This window comes from Trichechus manatus, unplaced genomic scaffold (genome assembly GCF_000243295.1).
Source record: "Trichechus manatus latirostris isolate Lorelei unplaced genomic scaffold, TriManLat1.0 scaffold00244, whole genome shotgun sequence".
In the NCBI taxonomy this organism is placed as follows: domain Eukaryota; kingdom Metazoa; phylum Chordata; class Mammalia; order Sirenia; family Trichechidae; genus Trichechus; species Trichechus manatus.
Genome location: NW_004444180.1, coordinates 2,468,412 through 2,487,484, shown reverse-complemented (window position 1 = coordinate 2,487,484; position 19,073 = coordinate 2,468,412). Strand labels below are relative to the sequence as shown.

Sequence of the window (19,073 nt, the reverse complement as noted above, 5' to 3'; positions counted from 1 at the left end):
TGGGGGGCCCCTCCAGCCAGCAGTCTGTCAGGAGGCAGGGACAGGGAGAGGGGTAAGGGTAGCTCTTCCCCCAGAGCAACATGGGTGTCTTGGGTGCCCAGCCCAGCCCACCTTCTCACCAAGAGCCCCTCTGTCCACGCCCATCAGGTACCGGGGTGTGGGGGGACCCAGGGGGACCCAGCACTGAGCTGTGAGGTCACCCCTGCCCTCCCCAGGGAGGCCCCCAGAAGGTCAGGGTGGACTGAGGACGGTGCCGCGCCTGGCTACGCACACAGCCCTATCGTGTTCACTCCTCAAACAAGCCCGGGGGTGTCAGCGCAGGTACAGCTCTCCCATGCACCCTGAGACGAGGAAAGGGGCCCAGTGAGGGCAGAGAGCCAGGCAGGACTGAGCCAAGGTCGCTGACCAGCGCCCCATCCCATGGGTCCCCTCCCAGCTCTGGCCCTCTGTGAGCGATGGTCACACACAAACATTCACACATGTTCATACACATACACAGGCACCCATGTATGCACATACACACACGCATGTACATGAACATCCATACACACGGGGCACATGTGTACACGTACGTGCATACACATGGATGCACACACATGCATTCACGAGTACACGTGTAGGCACACGTGTGCACACCCCCCACATGCCCATGTGTACACAATACACGTGCATCCACGTGCACACACACGTGCACACGGAGGCTGAGATGCTGCTGTGCTCAGACCCCATACACGTCCCCGGCAGTGAGATGGGACACGAGCCCTGCCCCGTCTGCTGACACTTCCACCGCCCCCCTTTGGTCTCCGGCAGGTGGGTGGTCGGAGTTCATGGCCAGGAGCTCTAAGGCTCCAAAACCATTTCTCAGGACAGAGACGCCCGGGCGGGGGGTGGGGGGAGCAGGGAGGAGGAAGAAGAAACAAGAGAAGGACAAACAAGGGCGCGTTTAGAGTGAAGCCCTGCCCAAGTGCTACTTACCAGAGCAGCACTGGGGGTGGGGCATTCTGGAAGCACCCCTAGAGACCCTGGAAACCACACGGGCTCAAGGTTCAGCGAGTCCTGGGTTCAAATCCCGGTCCCCCGTTTCCTAGCAGTGAGGTCATCACCAAACGAACACTTGTTGCGGTCGATTCCAACTCACAGCAACTCCGTAGGACAGAGTAGAACTGCCCCATAGGGTTTCCAAGGAGTGCTCGGTGGATTTGAACTGCCGACCTTTTGATTAGCAGCCTGAGCTCTTAACCACTGTGCCACCAGAGCTCACAGTCAACAATAATCCCACAGGCTATTAGGAAAGAGATGAAAACATAAGGGGTTTATGGACATGGGAGGGGCAGATGTGTGTGTGGGAGTCAACACACGGCCCCCCCAGAGGCAACGCATGGAGGAAGCATGGCCTTCCCAACCAACGCTTCTGAGGCCATCGGAAAGCCACCAGCACAAAGGAACCCCCACCCACGTCTCCCACCAGGTGTAGTTGTTGTTAAGTGCCGTCGAGGCAGTTCCGACTCACAGCGACCCAACGCACAACAGAACGAAACACTGCCTGGTCCTGTGCCATCCTCACAATCATTGCTACGTTTGAGCCCGTCGTGTGACTCCATCTTGTCAAGGATCTTCCTCTTTTTCACCGACCCTCTACTTTACTAAGCATGATGTCCTTCTCCAGGGACAGATCCCTCCTGCCAACATGTCCAAAGTACGTGAGATGAAGTCTCACCATCCTTGCTTCTAAGAAGCATTCTGGTTGTACTTCTTCCAAGACAGATTTGTTTGTTGTTTTGGCAGTCCATGGGATAGTCAACATTCTTCGCCAACACCACAACTCAAAGGCATCGATTCTTCTTCGGTCTTCCTTATTCATCGTCCAGCTTTCACATGCATATGAGGTAACTGAAAACACCATGACTTGGGTCAGGCAAACCTTACTCTTCAAGGTGACACCTTTGCTTTTCAACACTTTAAACAGGTCTTTTGCAGCAGATTTGCCCAATACAATGCATCTTTTGACTTTTTGACTGCTACTTTAATGGGTGTTGATTGTGGATCCAAGTAAAATGAAATCCTTGACAACTTCACTCTTTTCTCTGTTTATCAACGTGGTACAGAAACCACTCCAAATGGATTGCAGGCCTAAATGCAAAACCCAAACTACAAAACTTCTAGCAGAAAATCTCTGTGCCCTGGAGTTAGACAAAAGTTCCTCAGATATGACACTAGCGATACAATCCATGAACAACGGACTGAAAGATTAATTTCTGCTCTTCAAAGGACACTGTTAGGAGAATAAAAAGGCAAGCCACAGACAGAGAAAATCTTTGCAAGCATATCTCTGGTAAAGGGCTTGTATCTAAAATACATTAAAACAAAACAAAACAAAAAAAACAACCCATTGCAATCGAGTCGATTCTGACTCATAGCAACCCTACAGGACAGAGTAGAACTGCCCCATAGGGTTTCCAAGGAGCAGCTGGTGGATTCGAACTGCCAACTTTTGATCAGCAGTTGAGCTCTTTACCAATGTGCCACCAGGGCTCCAAACACATAAACAACTCTTAAATTCATCAATAAGAAAACAAACGACCCAATATTTTGTTGTTGTTGTTGTACTTGAAGTGAAAGTTTACAATTCCAGTTAGTCTCTCATACAAAAATTTATACACACATTGTTACTTGACCCTAGTTGCTCTCCCTATACTGTGACAGCACACTCCTCCTTTCCACCCCTGATTTCCCGTGTCCATTCAACCAGCTCCTGACCCTCTCTGCCTTCTCATCTCACTTCTGGACAGGAGCTGCCCATTTAGTCTCATGTATCTACTTGAGCTAAGAAGCACACTCTTCATGAGTATCATTTTATGTCCCACAGTCCAGTCTAATCTTTGTCTGAAGAGTTGGCCTCGGGAATTGTTTTAGTTCTGGGTTGACAGAGAGTCCGGGGGCCATGCTTTCTAGGGTTCCTCTAGTCTCAGTCAGACCATTAAGTCTGGTCTTTTTACTAGAATTTGAGTTCTGCATGCCATCTTTCTCCTGTTCCATCAGGGACTCTCTGCTGTGTTCCCTGTCAGGGCGGTCATTGGTGTTAGCTGGGCACCATCTAGTTCTTCTGGTCTCAGGATGATGCAGTCTCTGGTTTATGTGGCCGATTTTTTTTTTTAAATGGGCAAAAAATTTGAAAAGACTTGACCAAGGAAGATACACAGATGGGAAACAAGCCACGGCAAAAATAGTCAACGTCATTAGTCACACACGAAATGCAACGTAAAACCACAGGATACCCCTGCACACCTATTAGAATAATGGAGATTAAAAAGACCAATCACACCAAGTGTCAGCGACCAACCAGAAATCTCATCCACTGCTGGCACGAACGCAAAATGACGTAGCCACTTTGGAAAACTTTCTTGGCAGTTTCTTAAATACTTAAATCTACGCCTACCGTATGACCCAGCCATTCACTTCTAGGTGTTTACCTAAAAGAAATTCAAGTACATGTTCATGTAAAGACTTGCACACAAATGTTCACAGCAGCTTCCTTTGTAAAAGCCAATTATCTGGAAAGAACCCAATGTCCATTCACACGTGAATAAGCAAAGTTGGTCTACTTGCGCAGCGGGATGCACAACAGGGAACTGCCGATACACCCAGCAACACAGATGAATCTCAAAACAGTTATGCTGATTCAAAGAAGCCAAAGAGGAGGGACCAGTCCCTGGAGAAGGACATCATGCTTGGTAAAGTAGAGGGTCAGCGAAGAAGAGGAAGACCCTCAATGAGATGGATTGACACAGTGGCTGCAACAATGGGCTCAAGCATAACAACGACTGTGAGGGTGGCGCAGGACCGGGCAGTGTTTCGTTCTGTTGTGCATGGGGTTGCTATGAGTCAGAACCAACTCAACGGCACCTAACAACAACAAAGAGTGCGACATTTTACACAAATAACTCAAGGCTTCTGCGTTTATTTGCCTGCTGCACCCTCCCTTCTGTGAGGCCCCCTCACAAGCTCCACCATGCCAATCCTATTCCACATGTTTCTGTAAAAAAAAAAAAAAAAAAATTAGCACAGTGCTCTTATGAAAATACCTCCGGGGGGAAAGGGTGTGGCCGGCAAACAACGTTATTTGCGTAAAAATACAGTCCTCACCAAGTGATTCCGTGTACATAAAACTCTAGAAAATGTAAACTAACCATAGTGCCAAAAAGCAGGTCGGGGGATGCTTTTTGGGGATGGGGGCGAGGGGGCGAGGATGGGGAGGGAGGGAGGAAGGGAGGGAGGGAGGAAGGGAGGGACCCCACCGGGGCATGAGGGAACTTCTGGGGGCAAAGTTTGTGTTCACCATCTCGATGGCGGTGATGGCTTCATGGGGGTACACGTCAAAACCGATTAGATTATGTACTTTAAGTGGCTGCAGTTTACTGTAAGCTCCTCACCTGCGTGTGGGGTTACTGAACAAGTTCTCCAGGGCACATGTGGTCCTGCTGTTCTAAGCACCCAGAGAGAGCAGGGGACGTCTAGAGTGAGAAGCTGGCTGCCTAAAGGACCCCGGGGTGGGCCTAGCAGACAGCGCCCCCACCCTCACCCACTTCCACAGAGGGGTGTGCTCAATGTGGAGACCCCTGAACGCACAGCCCCTGAAACCCCCACCCCCAGCCCAGGTGGCGGTGGAAGGCGCCCTCCCCTTGGGCCCACGTCTCAGCAGGAGGAATCGGGACAGGCAGGGACCCAGACAAGCCGAGCCCTCTCCCCTGCCCCACGCCTGAAGCCCACCTGGGCTCTGAGTCTGTGGGGGAGGGGGAGGGCAGGGAGGGACAAGGGGGTGCCCGCGGTCCCGCTGCTGGTTGTGCACCCTGCAGACACACAGGCCCAAGCACTGATGGGGGACCAGATGTCCCCCCAGCTCACTCGGGTCACAGCAGCTCAGCACAGTCCTCCCCGAATCCCACCCCCCAGCAATGGAGTCTCAATGGCTGCAGTGCAGTCTGGATATCAGCGGCAGTCCCTGGGACGTGGTCTCGGCTTCCTGAGGCTGCTATCTGCCTTCCGGGGGCCTCCTCGGTGGAGACAGCCCCACTGCCCTGGCTGTGTGGGTGTGGGGCTGGGGGCTGGAGGCCCTGTGACCCTCAGACCCTCCGGGCCTTGCAGGCCACAGAGGCAGAGCTCAGCAGGTCCCTGTGGGGCCTTGGCCTGGGAGGCTGGAGGCACAGGGGTCAGGGGGAGGTAGGCTGTGGTGTCAGCCTGGGCGGGATGGACCACAGAGGGTCCCATATGCCCGCTGGGCACTCCTGGGAACGGGCTGGTACCCCAAGGGTGGACAGAGGGCACGGCTGCAAGATGACACCTCAGCTGAGTGGACCCCACATTACAGTTGGGAGAGCAAGTCACAGACCTGGGCAGGAGGCCCCAACAATGCTGACTGCTGTACCTGCAGACCCCTACGCTGGTGGGCAAGCTTCCCAAGGGGCCTTCTGCCTTCCTGGGGGCTGTGTTTCCCTGGGCAAGACTGGCACAGAGACCCAGAGCCCCTGAGGCCGGGCACACCCCAGGCCCATGATGGCCCCCAGAGTCCCTACTCCAGGACAAGCCAGGGGCACAGGGGCTGTAGCCTCCACAGCCAGCCAGGCCTACCCCTTGCTCCCAAGAACAGCTGCCCCAGGACCAGCGGGGGGGCCAGGACCAGCAAGGAGGGGCCCACGACCAGGACCAGTGGGAGAAGGGCCCAGGACCAACGGGGGAGGGGTCCAGGATGAGTGGAGGGGGGCACCAGGAACGAGTTGTCCCTACACCTCCAGGAGGGGGCACAAAGGGGTTCACTGGCTCCTGCTCCCTGGGGAGGACCGGGTCAGGTTACAAGCCTGGCAAAGGCCACCAGGAACCACCCAGATCCAGAGCTGCCCGGAGAGCTCAGCCCCCAGCCACTGGCTGACCCAAGGGGACCTTCTGAGCACCCAGGAGGTTGCCGCCGTACCGCCTGGGTCCAGGGGGGCTGCCCAGGCTCAGGCCAATGGCACCCAGTCTCGGCCTGCCCAGGCTGAGGCGGGCTTCTAGCAGGTCTGCCCAGGCCCACCCCAGTCTCTGCCCGACAGGGTCCTCCAGCCAGCCTTGGAGAGCACAACCTTCTCCTACCCCAGATGCCCCCAGTCGGGAGTCAGCAGGCGGGGCACACTCAGTGCTCCCCAAGGTCGAGATCTAGGACTCAGGCCCAGACCACCCACGCAATTCCCACCCCCGGGCCTCCCCACAGTCGGGACCCGGGATTTCCCCCCCAGCCCCCCAAGTCCCCTCCCAGCCTCATATCGAGCTCAGCAGCCCACTGGGCCTCCTCTGCCCGGGAGAGCTAGAAAACATTCCTGGGGCCGCAGAACCCTCCTGTTGTCTTTCTGTCACTGATATTAATTAAATGGCCTTCTTGGATTAAAAAGCAGTATTGTTTTTACATCAGAAAATCCAGAAAAGCAAAGACTAAAAAGTTATAAACCCAGCGAAAATGGCTGCACAACTTCAAGAATGTAATCAATTCACTGAATTATCCCTTTCAGCATGCGGGCCCCGGACCAACAGGGGAGGGGTCTAGGACAAGTGGGGGGCACCAGGAACAAGTGGTCCCCACATCCCCAGGAGGGCATGGGGCCCCAGGAGGGGGCACAGAGGGGTCCGCTGGCCCCAGCTCCCTGGGAAGGACAGGTCGATTATTTTCCCCTTGGAATTTTTGTTGACACTGTGTTTTCGTTAACGGAAGGCAGGCTGATTAAAGGACCAATTCGGAATTTTTGTTATCGGTTATGGATTTTGATACCAGTTATCTGGGAACCCATGTGTCCTAGCAGCCCCTGGACAATGTAAATCCTGCTAATTGTAGTCAATAACACAATCATTTTCTTTTTTTTTTTTTCAATTTTATTTCTTGAAAATTTGCAAAACCTTAGGTCAAACATGAAGACACCCAGCACTGACTGCACATACATTTCAGTCTAGTCTCTTTCTTAACCTTCTTATTACTTTTCATGAAACTTGTCTAAACATGGTAGGATTCATTCTTCTTTACTATGCAGTACTTACGGCCCAAATACGTAATGCCAAGGTTTTTTTTGTTTTCAGTCTCAGGAAAATTACCACTACAATGCGTTCTTCATTACTGCAAAAGCAGTACTTACAGGCAAAATAAATAAAACGAAAGAATTTGAATCTCAGGAAAGTCACCACTACTATGAATCCTTCCTTATAACAAAAGCAGTCCTAACAGCTAAGCAGCAGAAACAGCTGCCCTGGAATACTGTAGACCTGCGCACAGCAGTGCTGTCTACCTGCTACACCTGGAAGCGATGATTGTGCCCTAAGACTGAACGCAGGGGAAGAACAACTTACAGGAGTTCCAGTCTCTCGAAAAGCACCACTGCAATGCATTCCTACTTACAGGAAAGGCATGACTTCCTTTTCAGAAGCTAGAAAAGAAGGGAGCCGGTAACACCTGGAAACAATGAACGATGTAAAGAAGAAAATGGCCGCTATGACTGAATGTAGACTGGCAACAGCTTATTCTCACAATAAGCACATTCTCACGAGAACATAGTATCTGGGAAACATAGCAAGAAGGCTTCTCTCACAGAAATAAAGGCGAACCTGTCAAACGTTTAGAAAACTCACATATTCGGGAGGCAACTCCTCAGACAATGCGCAAACTACAGAAAAATGAGGCTGCTGCTCAGGACTTTCGAGCTTCATGCATTTCAAAAGGTTCCCACCCTGAGGCTGAACGCTTAAAATGCAAAGAACTCCAGAGGCCTAAAAAGTAGATGGGATACCTAACGGTATAGGAGTCTTGAAAGGGTTATACAGGCAGCAAGTGTTGAACTGGCATGGTTATGTATAGTTCCACCACAATAAAAAATATTTTTAAGTTATAAACCCATCCCCCACACCCAAGAAGGCCCACTGTTAGCCCCTCAACGTCCACACTCCCAACGGCCCTCGTGCCCAGCTGTGGGTTAACCTTGGCAAGAGTGCCAGGCCCACTGCCCCCACTTTCTGACAACGAGTGCCTGTCTGGGGCCAGGTCTGTTTATATCTCAGCCAAACTCCAGGCCACAGTCCAATCACCCCAGTGCCCCCTAAATGTCCTCTCAGCTGCTTTAGCCATGCCAGGCCCTAGTCCAGACCTGGACCCGAATTGTCCACCGTTGGGCACCGTCCATTTCCAAAGGGCTGCTTTGTTGTAGGGACAGGGCCCCTCGTCCTGGGCCCTGCTTTAAAATGAAACCAAACTCCAGTACTGACCACTGAACCCCGGGGGCTAGCCTGTGCTGCAGGAAGGCCCTTCCCTCATGATTGATTCACGGAGCAATCCCGGGAAGACAGCCCCACGTGGGTAGGATGCAGGTGCCATGTGGGCTGAATTGTGTCTCCCAAAAGATACATGATTTCGTTTGAAAACAGGGTCTTTGCAGATGGAATCAAGGTAACACAAGGTCATACTAGATCAGCCAAAAAGCCAAACCCATTGCCGTGGAGTCAATTCCGACTCATAACGACTCTATAGGACAGAGTAGAACCTCCCCATAGGGTTTCCAAGGAGCAGTTGGTGGATTTGAACTGCTGGCCTTTTGGTTAGCAGCCAAGCTCTTAACCACTGCGCCACCAGGTTGGGCCCTAAATCCAGTGACGGGTGTCCTTATAAGAGGAACGAAATTTGGACACAGAGACATAGAGGAGAAGGCCACCTGATGATGGAGGCAGAGATTGGAGTGATGTGGCCACAAGCCCAGGAATGCCTGGAGCCACCAGGAGCTGAGAGAGGCAAGAAGGATCCTCCCTCAGAGCCTTTGGAGGGGGCACAGCCCGCTAACACCTTGATTTTGGACTTCTGGGCTCCAGAACTGAGAGAGAATAAATTGCTGATGTTTAAGCCTCCCAGTTTGTGGTCAGCCCCTCAGAGCTGGAGACCCGGGAGCAGCCAAGGCGGGGCCAGGCATACAGCCACGGTGCTGAATTGCCCCCCAATCGGCAATGCTCTGGGGCCTCAGAGGACCTGGGAACCCCTTGCTCTGAGCCTGGAGCTGCACAAACTCAGGTTCCGATCTCAGCCCTGATGCCTGCAGATCTCCCTGGGCCTCGGGCTCCTCTTGGGAGGACCCCACCAGGGCCTTGGCTCCCTACCCCAGGCTCAGGGAACATGGCTAAGCTAAAACACGCATCATACTCAGCACAGTTCCTGGCACACAGAGAACACACCACCACCCCCACCACCCCTCCTGAGCCCGGAAGAGTGTGGAGCTGCCAGCAGAGAACACCAGCATGGCGTGACTTTGAAGTGGCAGGCAGCCCGCCAGCTGAGGCCTGATAACAGCGGGAGGTGGGGCTGCCCTGGGCCCCTCCCATGCCCCCTTCCCGCCCCGTGCCAAGGACAGCCAGAACATTCCAGTGCCAGCCCGGGAGGTGACACGCCTCCACAGAGCGCCACACAAGGACCTGGGTGTCCCTGCTCCAAGGGAAAGGGTGTGGGGGGTGGGGGGGAGCCTGACCCTCAGCAGAAACGGCCTCACCTGGCAGGGTCTGCAAACCCCCTTCATGTTCCTCGTTTGCCCCGGCCCAGCGATGCAGGCTGGGTCTCCCGGGGACACGGGACCGTCGAGGGGTCACACAAGGTCAAGCAGGTTAGGGACAAACGAGGAACTCCATCTGGAATCCACCCCTCCCCCACTTCTCCCTCACACGTCCTGGATTCAGGGCTCTTGCCCGGCCGCGTCTCCCACCCAGCCCACACCCCGTTGCCTGGAAGAAACCACAGCTCCTTACTGGGCCTGCTGCACGGGCCTGCCCAGCTGGCCATCTAGTCCCCTGCTGTCCTCCACGTGCCCCAACATTCCAGCCCGGGGAGGAGGGTCTCTCTTCTGTTCCTGAAAAGGCCAGACCCTCCCCACCTCTGTCCTCGCTGTCCGCCCATGGTAGAGTTACCTCGCCCCCTCCTCACTGGGCTGTAGGTGCCCCGAGAGCGGGCCGTGTCTGTTACCCTCCCGCACCGCCGGGCAGGGGCAGGGAGCACCTGGAGGACGGACCAGTGCGGATGTCCTGAACCCCCTACTCGGGAATAGTGAGGGCAGGGCCGCAGGGTCTCGCTGGGACACGTGGGGCTGGGATGGCCGTCACGCTGGTCAGAGAGGTGGTGCTGACCACTGAGCGTGGCTCCCGCCACACCAGAAAGACCCACAGTACCCCAGAACCCAGGCCTTTGCTGGAGCTCTGTTGGGTGGGCGGCAAGCTGAGACTAAGGGTCAGAAGCCACAGCCCAGAGACACCCACTGATCCCCTGGCCACCTGGCTTGCAGACCAGGTGACAAAGGGCACCCATTGTCATGGTTTGAATTATGTCCCCCAAAAAATGTGTGTATCAGTTTGGCTAGGCCATGATTCCTGGTACTGTGTGATTTTCCTGTATATTGTAAACCTGCCTCTATGATGTTAATGAGGGAGGATGGGTGGCGGTTGTGTTAGTAAGGCAGGACTCAGTCTACAAGATTGGATTGTGTCCTGAGGCAATCTCTTGAGATATAAAAGACAGAAGTGAGCAGTGAAACAGGGGGACCTCATACCATCAAGAAAGCAGTGCCGGGAGCAGAGCGCGTCCTTTGGACTCGGGGTCCCTGCTACGAGAAGCTCCTAGTCCGGGGAAACACTGATGAGAAGGCCGACAGAGAGAGAAAGCCTTCCCCTGGAGCTGACGCCCTGAATTTGGACTTTTAGCCTACTTTACTGTAAGGAAATAACCTTCTCTTTGTTAAAACCATCCACTTGTGGTATTTCTGTTATAGCAGCACTAGAAGACTAAGACACCCATGAAGGCTCCACCCTGACCCCGTGGCCCACCCACCTCCCCACAGTGACCAGGCAGCCCCGGGGACAGCCATGGCAATCCTCAAACCCCAGTGACCAGAACCCCAACCACCAGCAGGCTGCAGAGCAGGACCCCACAGCCAGGGAAGGGTTGCAAGTCATTCCAGGGTCCCAGAAAGACACAGCAGGCTGAGCTTCTCCAGGACCGGGAGACGCTGCCGCCTTTTGGGTCTTAGTCTTTGGCCAAGTCAGTCAAGGCCACACAGAAAGGCCGACAGAGCAGATAGACCCCCACCACTCTGCAGCCAGGCAGGCCAGGCTCTACCTGCCTCAGACCTGCTCATGACAGCAACGGTCCAACCAGTGTGCCTCCAACCCTTCATCCATCTATCCATTGGTCTATCTGTCCATCCATCCAATCATTCACCCACATACCCATCCATCCAACCTGTCCATCCACACCCACTCATCCATCCATCCATCATCCACCCCCACCACTCATCTAGCCATCCATCCATCCACCCCCACCACTCATCTATCCATCTGTCCATCCACCCACCCATCCATCCATCCACTCACCCCTTCCTCTCTCTTCATCCATCCAGTTCCTCCATCCCATCTTTCTATCCACTCATCCCTCCATCTTTGTACTCACCCATCTTCCATTCATCCATCCATCGACACATCATCTGCCATCGATGCCTCCATCTATCTCTCCAGCCCTTCCCTCACCCCCTCCCTTCGTCTGTCTGTCCATCCATCCCTCCAGGACATCTACTCCATGCTAGGCCTTGAATAGGTACAAGATCCTTCCCTCATTTCATGGTAGACAGAGGCCTCAAATTCCTGAGCCTTCAGAAGTTTAGAGGCAGGGGCAGGGTCATACAAACAGAAGTAGATGACATCTGGGGCAGAGAGAACCCAGGCCTGGCTTCAGCCACCATCCTGCCCCCACAACACACAAAGTACGCACATGAAGACATCCCCCCCGCCAGGCCTCTAATGACCCTGGTGTAACGGAGATCATGGAGGCAGAGGCAAGAGGGAGCCATGTCCCCAGTACCCACCCCAGGACCAAGCGTCCCCAGCGTCAGCACAGCCTTATCTTGGCGCTCGGGAAATCCACGTGCCAGGGCAGAGCTTCCAGGGCTATTTTAGGAACAAGACAGACACCCTGGAAATCTGCTAGGAGTAGGTGGCCTGTTTGTTGACCTAGAACCCATTCTTCTGAGGCCGATGGCATGACCACCCTCGTCAGGCCTCTGACCCGACCCAGCTCGGCCACTCATGGGGCTGCTCGGGGCCTGGGGCTGAGCCCTCACTCGCAGCCACCTCCGACCCTCAGCACTGAGATGGGGTGCAGTGCTAGATCCGTCTCCATGAGTGATGACTGCTGGGAGGGAGGTCACCTGCCCAGGGCCACACGCCAGGGAAGGCAGGGCCGGGATCTGCTCAGGTGTGCCCGCCCGGGACGATGCCCTTGCCCGCAAGCCTCAGCGGCAATGTCCACCTTGGGCTGTGCCCCACCCCAGCCAGGTGGCTCCAAATCACCACCCCTGGCCCAGGGAGGTGAGGAGGGCAGTGGCTCCCACTCTGGAATGCCTGATGCTCAGGTCCTGCAGGGGCACCACACCTGGGTCCCACCTCCTACAGCGGGGGGGGGGGTCTCCTCTTAGCAGGAGGCACCTCCAGGCCACGCCCCAGCTGGCGGGCAGCACCACCTCAGGCGAGACGCCATGAGGCCCCATGCCTCAGAGGGGCGGAGAGAGATGCCCCCATGCCCACCGCAGAGACATAACTGTCCCCCCCCACTAAGTCCCCACGTCCCTAGGAGCAGGCACAACCCCTGGTGCTGTGGGTGTTCAGCACACCACCTTGTCCACACCCCTGGTCCAAGGCTCAGTGACAGCTGGGCTGAGAGTCCAGGTACCTAAGACACCTGGAAACTCCAAGATCAGAGTCAGCCTCGGAGCTGCGGGAAGGGCGGCCTGGTGGAAGCTGGGCCGAGGCTCACACACGAACACTGGCCCTGGGTGTCCACAGGTCCTCTGTCCACGGCTGGTCAAAGTGCCACCTGCAAAGACCCAGGGAAGCTGGGCCCTGACTAGTCTACCTCAGGACGAGGGCTAGTGGAGCCCATGCGGCCCCTCTGGCCACCCCCACCCGCCCACCCTCAAGGAGCTGGGCTCTCCAGGAGGCTCACCCTGACCGGGGGATCATGCTCCCGCCCCGTCACCCCTCCCAGAGGCTCTACTGTCCCCGGGACCCAAGCTGGTGGGACTCAGCTACCTCTCAGGTGAGCAGCCCTCCTGTGACCGGCTTTGGGGAAACCCAAGTTTCCGTGCCGGCCCTGGGGCGGGGCTTGTGGGTTGAACAGAAAGACGCTCCTGAGTGTTTGCCCTCCACTGCCCGAGTGCGGTGCACCTCAAAGACTGCAAAACCCGCCACGTGGCTTCAGCTGACTCACATTCCCCTGGGCCCCCGGTTCCCACGGACAAGGGAACACGAGGCCGCCGCTTCAGCACATGTCGGGAGGAGGGGGCTAAGGGGAAGTGGAACTCCTCACACCTACTTTAGTGACCCCAGGCCTTCCCCGTGGGCCCAAGAGCAAGAAGCTGGCCCCCTCCACACCTTGTCCACCGGCGGGAACTCGGGTGGCAGAAGGGGCATGGCACCTCCACAGTGGATGGGCCCAAGGAGAGGCAGAGGTGGGTCGGAATGTTGTCCCCCCAGCGCCTCCTCACGTCCCTGGCCCTGAAAAGGTGGGGTGCCGTTCACAAAAGGACAAACGGCCCCAAGCCCCTTGCTGGGTGAGCCACGTGACAAGGGACAGGCAGGAGCAAAGAGACAGCCCATGTACCACGTGCAGGGCCACACCGCGAGGGCCAGTGGCAGGCACAGCCACACGGCTGCCATGAGGACAGAGGCTCCCAGAGACAGGACAGGCAGCCCCAGGCCCTCAGAACACCTGTGGGGCCCCACTGCCCTCCCGCCAGGCCATGGGGGGTCATGGGGGTGTCTGCCACTTGGTGTGCAGCAAGCTGGGACGGCAGGTGGCAGTGATCACAGCAGCAACTGACCAACCAGGTCCCTGGGCTCGTCACCTGACCCGTGGGTGGCACAACCCCCAAGCAGCTGACTCATGGGGGTTCCCTGGCACAGAAAGGGGGCCGTGCAGCCCCATCCTGAATCCACATCGCTGTCCTGAGCACCACCCTGACACCTCTGTGACCACATCTCCTCAACACCTATGGCCCACAGCCTCTGTGTTCTGGCTCCACCCGAGAGCCAGGCAGAGGAAGGGCTTCCCGCCCGCTGGCACCCGGCAGCCCTGGGGAGGCCTGAAACACCCCACATCTTTCTTCCCCAGGTCAAATCCCCAGACCCTCCTCGGCCTCAGTACTCCAGCCTCCCAGGTATGGAGGCTCCAGAGCAGAGAGGCTGTCCCCCTCCACCTGTCCCCAGCCTTGCTCTGGTGTGATGAGGACCCTGGCCACCACGGCTCATAGCACGTAGGGGAGGGGCACAGCGTTGGGCACAGCCGAACGTTCTCTCCAGACCTCGAGGAAGGTGCCAGGACCGTGACAAGTTTGCCACGGCTGAAAGCACAGGCTTGGAGGGTTCTGGAACTCAGCCAGGTGGCCCGGCCACAGGGGTGACGCTCAGATGTGAAGCCCATCTCCCGGCTCGATGTGAGCGCTCTCACCCGCCAGCCCCTCTTGTCCAGCATCCTGCACCAGGACACCGAGGGGGTCTCTATCCCTGTGGGCCCTTCCTCGTGTGCCGAGGGGGTCCTGCTGCTCCAGGGGGCTCTGAGCTCTCATCACCTTGACTGGCCCCTCCACTGCTTCCCGGGATGACAAGGCAGCCCACTCTCCCTGGCAGAAGACCCTGGTATAAAGGGTGCCTGTAGCCCCCCAACTAATACAGGTCCTCATTAGGCGCTCCCCGCACGGACAAAGCAGATGCAGACATCCAGCTCAGAGGGGGAGGGGGAGGTCTCTGGACAGCCAGGGGACCAGGCCCGGGGACCAGGCCCAGGGGACGCAGCACTGGGAGAAGTTTTACCCAGAATCCCAGGGCTAAGGGGTCTGAAAGGGGATGGTGCAAAAGAGACCTGATGGCCTGCCCCCCACGTGGCCTTGTCCTCCCCAAATCTAACCTTGTTCCCCCGTCCACATCCACGGCTCCGGCCCCCCATGTGGCCCCATCCTCCCCAAATCCATCCTTGTTCCCCCGTCCACATCCACGGCTCCGGCCCCCCACCTGTCCCCATCCTCCCTAAGACCTTCCTTGTTCCCCTGTCCACATCCACAGCTCTGGCCCCCCATGTGGCCCCGTCCTCCCCAAATCCATCCTTGCTCCCCCATCCACATCACAGCTCTGGCCCCTCTTATGCAGCCCCACCCTCCCCTCCACCTGTCCGCAGCCCCGACCGCTGCGTCCTCTCCCGATCTGCAGAGTCAGCATGGCCTGGCCAGTGAGTGGCCCCCGCGTTAGGAAAGGCGGGCAGGATTAGCCCAGTGAACCAGCAGGGCCGCCAGGATTTAGTACCATAAATGATTAACATGGACTGTGAAGATGCTGCCAAAGCCACCAGAATGTTCTTGGGACACTGAAGGTGACACCAAAGCCACAGGAAAGATCTGGGGAAAGCCAGGACAGGAGACACTGAGGCAGCCTGGTCAAGAGTCCACCCCTCACCCACCCCCACTCCCTCTTCTCAGCACCCCGGCCCCAAAGGACTCAGCCTGAGGGGGCCACAGAGCAGGCAAGGGCCAGATGCTCAGAGGGCCAGGATGTGGGTGTGTGCTCACACAAACACCCAGCCAGCCTTGCACCTCCTGCGGAGCCGAGGAAACTGAGGCTCGTCAGGTCACACGGCAAGGGCAGCGGGCCGGGGCCCAGTCCAGGCAAAGTGGTCAGGGCTGTGGCTGGGGGCAGAGGGCAAAGGAGGGGCCTCCACTCGACATCCTGCTCCTCTGAGTGGGGACAGGGGAGGGGGCAGGAGGGAGAAGCAGAAAGGGGGGAAGGGAGAAGGAGGGAAGGGAGGATTAAGGGGAGGATGGAGGTGAGAGGTGAAGGAAGGGGGGAAGAGGGAAGGAAGAGAGAAGACAGGGCAGAAGGGGGAGGGGAGGAAGGGGAGGAGAAAACAGGCGGAAGAGGGGTCCTAGGTCTCCTGTAAGTGGGCCCCTGAGCAGGCTTCCCTGCCCCTGGGCAGACAGGACCGGGGAGCTTGCAGAGGCCGAGGGGTGGGCGGCAGCTCTGCTCCAGCTTGAGGCCCATGGGGCACCCCCTCCTGGGCCCTGCACTGATGCACCGGCCGCAGGCCCATGAGTGAGGCGCTAGGACCCTGGGGTCAGGGGTCTGCATGGACCCCCGCAGGTGCTCCGGCCTTGGCTGCGGTCCCAGGAGATCCTGGCTGAGGGAGAGGACTGGAGCAAGGAGGAGGAAGGAGTGGCCGGGGGGAGGGCAGACAGGGTCAGCCAGGACAAGCGAGCACAGGAAGGGCCAGCTCTCCCCACCCCCCGGGCTGAGAAGGGGTTCCCCGAGGAGGGGCAGGATATCCTGACTTGTTCCTGTTGTGCCTGGGGGAGTGCAGCCACCACCCCCAACACTCACACACCAGGCTCTGTCCTTTGAAGCCAGCTCTTCCTTCTCCGCGCCCAGAAAGCCGCCCCAGGCCCGTGTCATGACAACATCCCCCCATTCACCATCTGCCTCCCGAGGATGAGGCCTTTTCTCTGCTGCAACCCCGGGTGGGGGGGCCACCCCATTTCACATGTGGGAGGGGGTGGGGGCATCCACCCCATTTCACAGGTGGGAGGGGTGGGAGGGCATCCACCCCATTTCACAGGTAGGAGGTAGCGCGGAGCGTCCACCCCATTCCACGGGTAGGAGGGGGCGGGGGACATCAACCCCTTTCATGGTGGGAGGGGCGGGGGGCATCCACCCCATTTCACAGTGGGAAGGTGGGGGTGGGCACCCCATTTCATGGTGGGAGGGGGCGAGGAGCCAGCAGCGGGCACTGTCTGTCCTGCCGTAGCCGGCCCTGCAGTCCCAGCTCCAAGAGAGCACCCTGTGGACGTCAAGAGACTTTGGGGGGTGAGGGACACCATCCCAGGACCCCAGCCAAGCCTCATGCCCTGTCCAGGGGGCCATCCCCAAGGCCCACCTCCAGCCCCACCCAGCCCGGAAGGGACTTCCACGGCCATCCTGGGGCCTGGAATGGCTTCTAGGGGGCCATGAGCGGGGGGCCGGCCCGAGGTCACCCCACTCGGGGAAGCCCAGAGGCTGCCCCGTCCCTGCTCCCAGGAGTTCCTGAGCTGACGTCGGAGAATGAAACATCGTCAGGAAGAAAACAGAACAGAGACTTCCTCTAGTCCCCAGCCCTCTTCCTCCCACGGAGCTGCCGCTGCGGCCGGCCACCACATCCTCGAGGCGGAACCTGCAGGGCCCCTTGCCGCAGTGGCCCTTCGAGGGCACAGCCAGCAGCCCCTGCCACCTGCCCAGCACGGGCATGCAGGGCTCCAGGACAGCCAGCCCACAGGGACTCCTCCAGGGCTGGCCCTGCCCACCTCCCGGGCTTCTCAGGGACTCTGGGAGCCAGGAGGAGTGTGCAGAGCTGCACCCACAAGCCCAGCCTGGACCTGATGCCCACTTGGGTGGGTCCCTTGGGGCGACTGCACACTAATACCCCCAAACCCCAAGCCAGGCCACTACGCTGCAGCCCCAGCCATGGCCCAGACTCAGGGACCACCAACACTCAATGAGGCAGGCACAGAGACTGCGCACAGGGAAGGGGCTTAAAGAGCATGGTTGGACCGGGCCTGTGGGCCACGCTAGTCCCCAAGGCCTGCCTTCTGGCCTTGGAGGCCTCTCTTCAGAAAGCAGCACCCCAACACCACCTGTGCCTGGGAGGAGCAAGGAGGGGAGGTGAAGTCAGCAGCTTCCCCACCCGCCTCACCTTCCGGAGACGATGCTCCCAGCAGCTGGGACCCTGACTTTTCCCTCACCCCCAGGAACCTGGTGGCTACCAGAGAGAGGAACAGGGCCCTGGCACCCCCCTGCCTGTCCCTGCCCAGGCCCAGCCCAGCCCAGCCCAGGGAAACCTAACCCGTGCAGCACCCAGAGACCACCGGGCCAGGACCCACAGGCCAGAGCCTGGCACGGCACCAAGGGGCTGCTGGCTGGGCAGCCAGGAAGTGCAGGCACCAGGGCTGAGGGGGTAGGGCTCCCAGCAGGGGCCAAGGCAAGCGCCGGACCCTCTGGGGGGACGGCGGGAACATCCTCATGCCCTTCCCCAGGAATCCTGCTGCCCTCAGGCAGCCCACGCCAGGAATAACCACCTGGACAGCAGCCACAAGCCAGGTGGGGCTGTTCCTTGCCCGCCCTTTCCTGGGCACACCTGCTTCTGCTTCTGACCGACTGCTGGGAACCTGGCCGACCCTCCCCTGCCCCGGCGGTGAGGAACAGCTGCTCCTGCGTTCTCTGCATCGACCCAACCAGGTGGTCGTGAGTGTGGTCCGGTTAGCAGGTGACCGTGGGCACTTGAATGGCTGTGCTGATCCCAGGGAACCCCACAGGTCCGGCCACCTGGCAGAGCAGTGCCCCCACCAGGACAGCGTGAGCTGTGCTCCCCCAGCTGGAGCGCCAGGCCCTCCCCCCACCCCCAGCTGCCTCTGGGGAATTTGTCCACCCCTTCGAGGGCAAGCTCGGCCAGCACAGGTTCTCTCTCCCACAAGGATTAACGCCTGCACCGCGGCTCCAGGGAGGAGTGGAGCGACTCTGGGTTCTGGAGCCCCCACCTGTTTCTCCCACCCGCGTACACACCCACCCACGCTTCGACTGGGCGTGTGCAGGGCTTCGTCCCCCCGCCCCGCCCCCCACCAGCCTCACACCGAGACCCTGACAGGGTCAAACCTCCCGCCCCCAATCTTGTTTTGTTTGCTCATGAATGCCTTCCCTCCCTTGGCTCCTATGGGGCGGCAGCAGGTGGCGGTGGGCCCCAGCGCCCCCACCCACGCGGAGAGCGCCCCTCGCCCCGCCCCGGGGTACTCACACGGCAAAGTGGTAGACGAAGCACTTCCAGCCTGTGGGGCGCTCGAGGAAGTTGTAGACGCGGCCCTGGACGTGGGTGCGCGCCAGCAGCGGGCGGCGCGCGCTGTAGATGGAGACGCGCGGGTCTAGGCTGACCCGCGGCCAAGGGCCTGGCTCGGCCGGGGGTGCGGGCGGCCGCGTGGCGGGCC

At 58.3% G+C, this 19,073-nt stretch overlaps 1 protein-coding gene across 1 annotated transcript in view; it reads right to left on the bottom strand.

The window, feature by feature from the left end:
- KCNQ1 (potassium voltage-gated channel subfamily Q member 1) overlaps positions 1-19,073 on the bottom strand; it is a 379,201-nt gene that overhangs the window by 341,892 nt on the left and 18,236 nt on the right. The window contains exon 15 of the mRNA XM_004389436.2: positions 18,887-19,071. Within this exon, the coding sequence (XP_004389493.1) occupies positions 18,887-19,071 (185 nt within the window). The remainder of the gene's footprint in view (positions 1-18,886; positions 19,072-19,073) is intronic.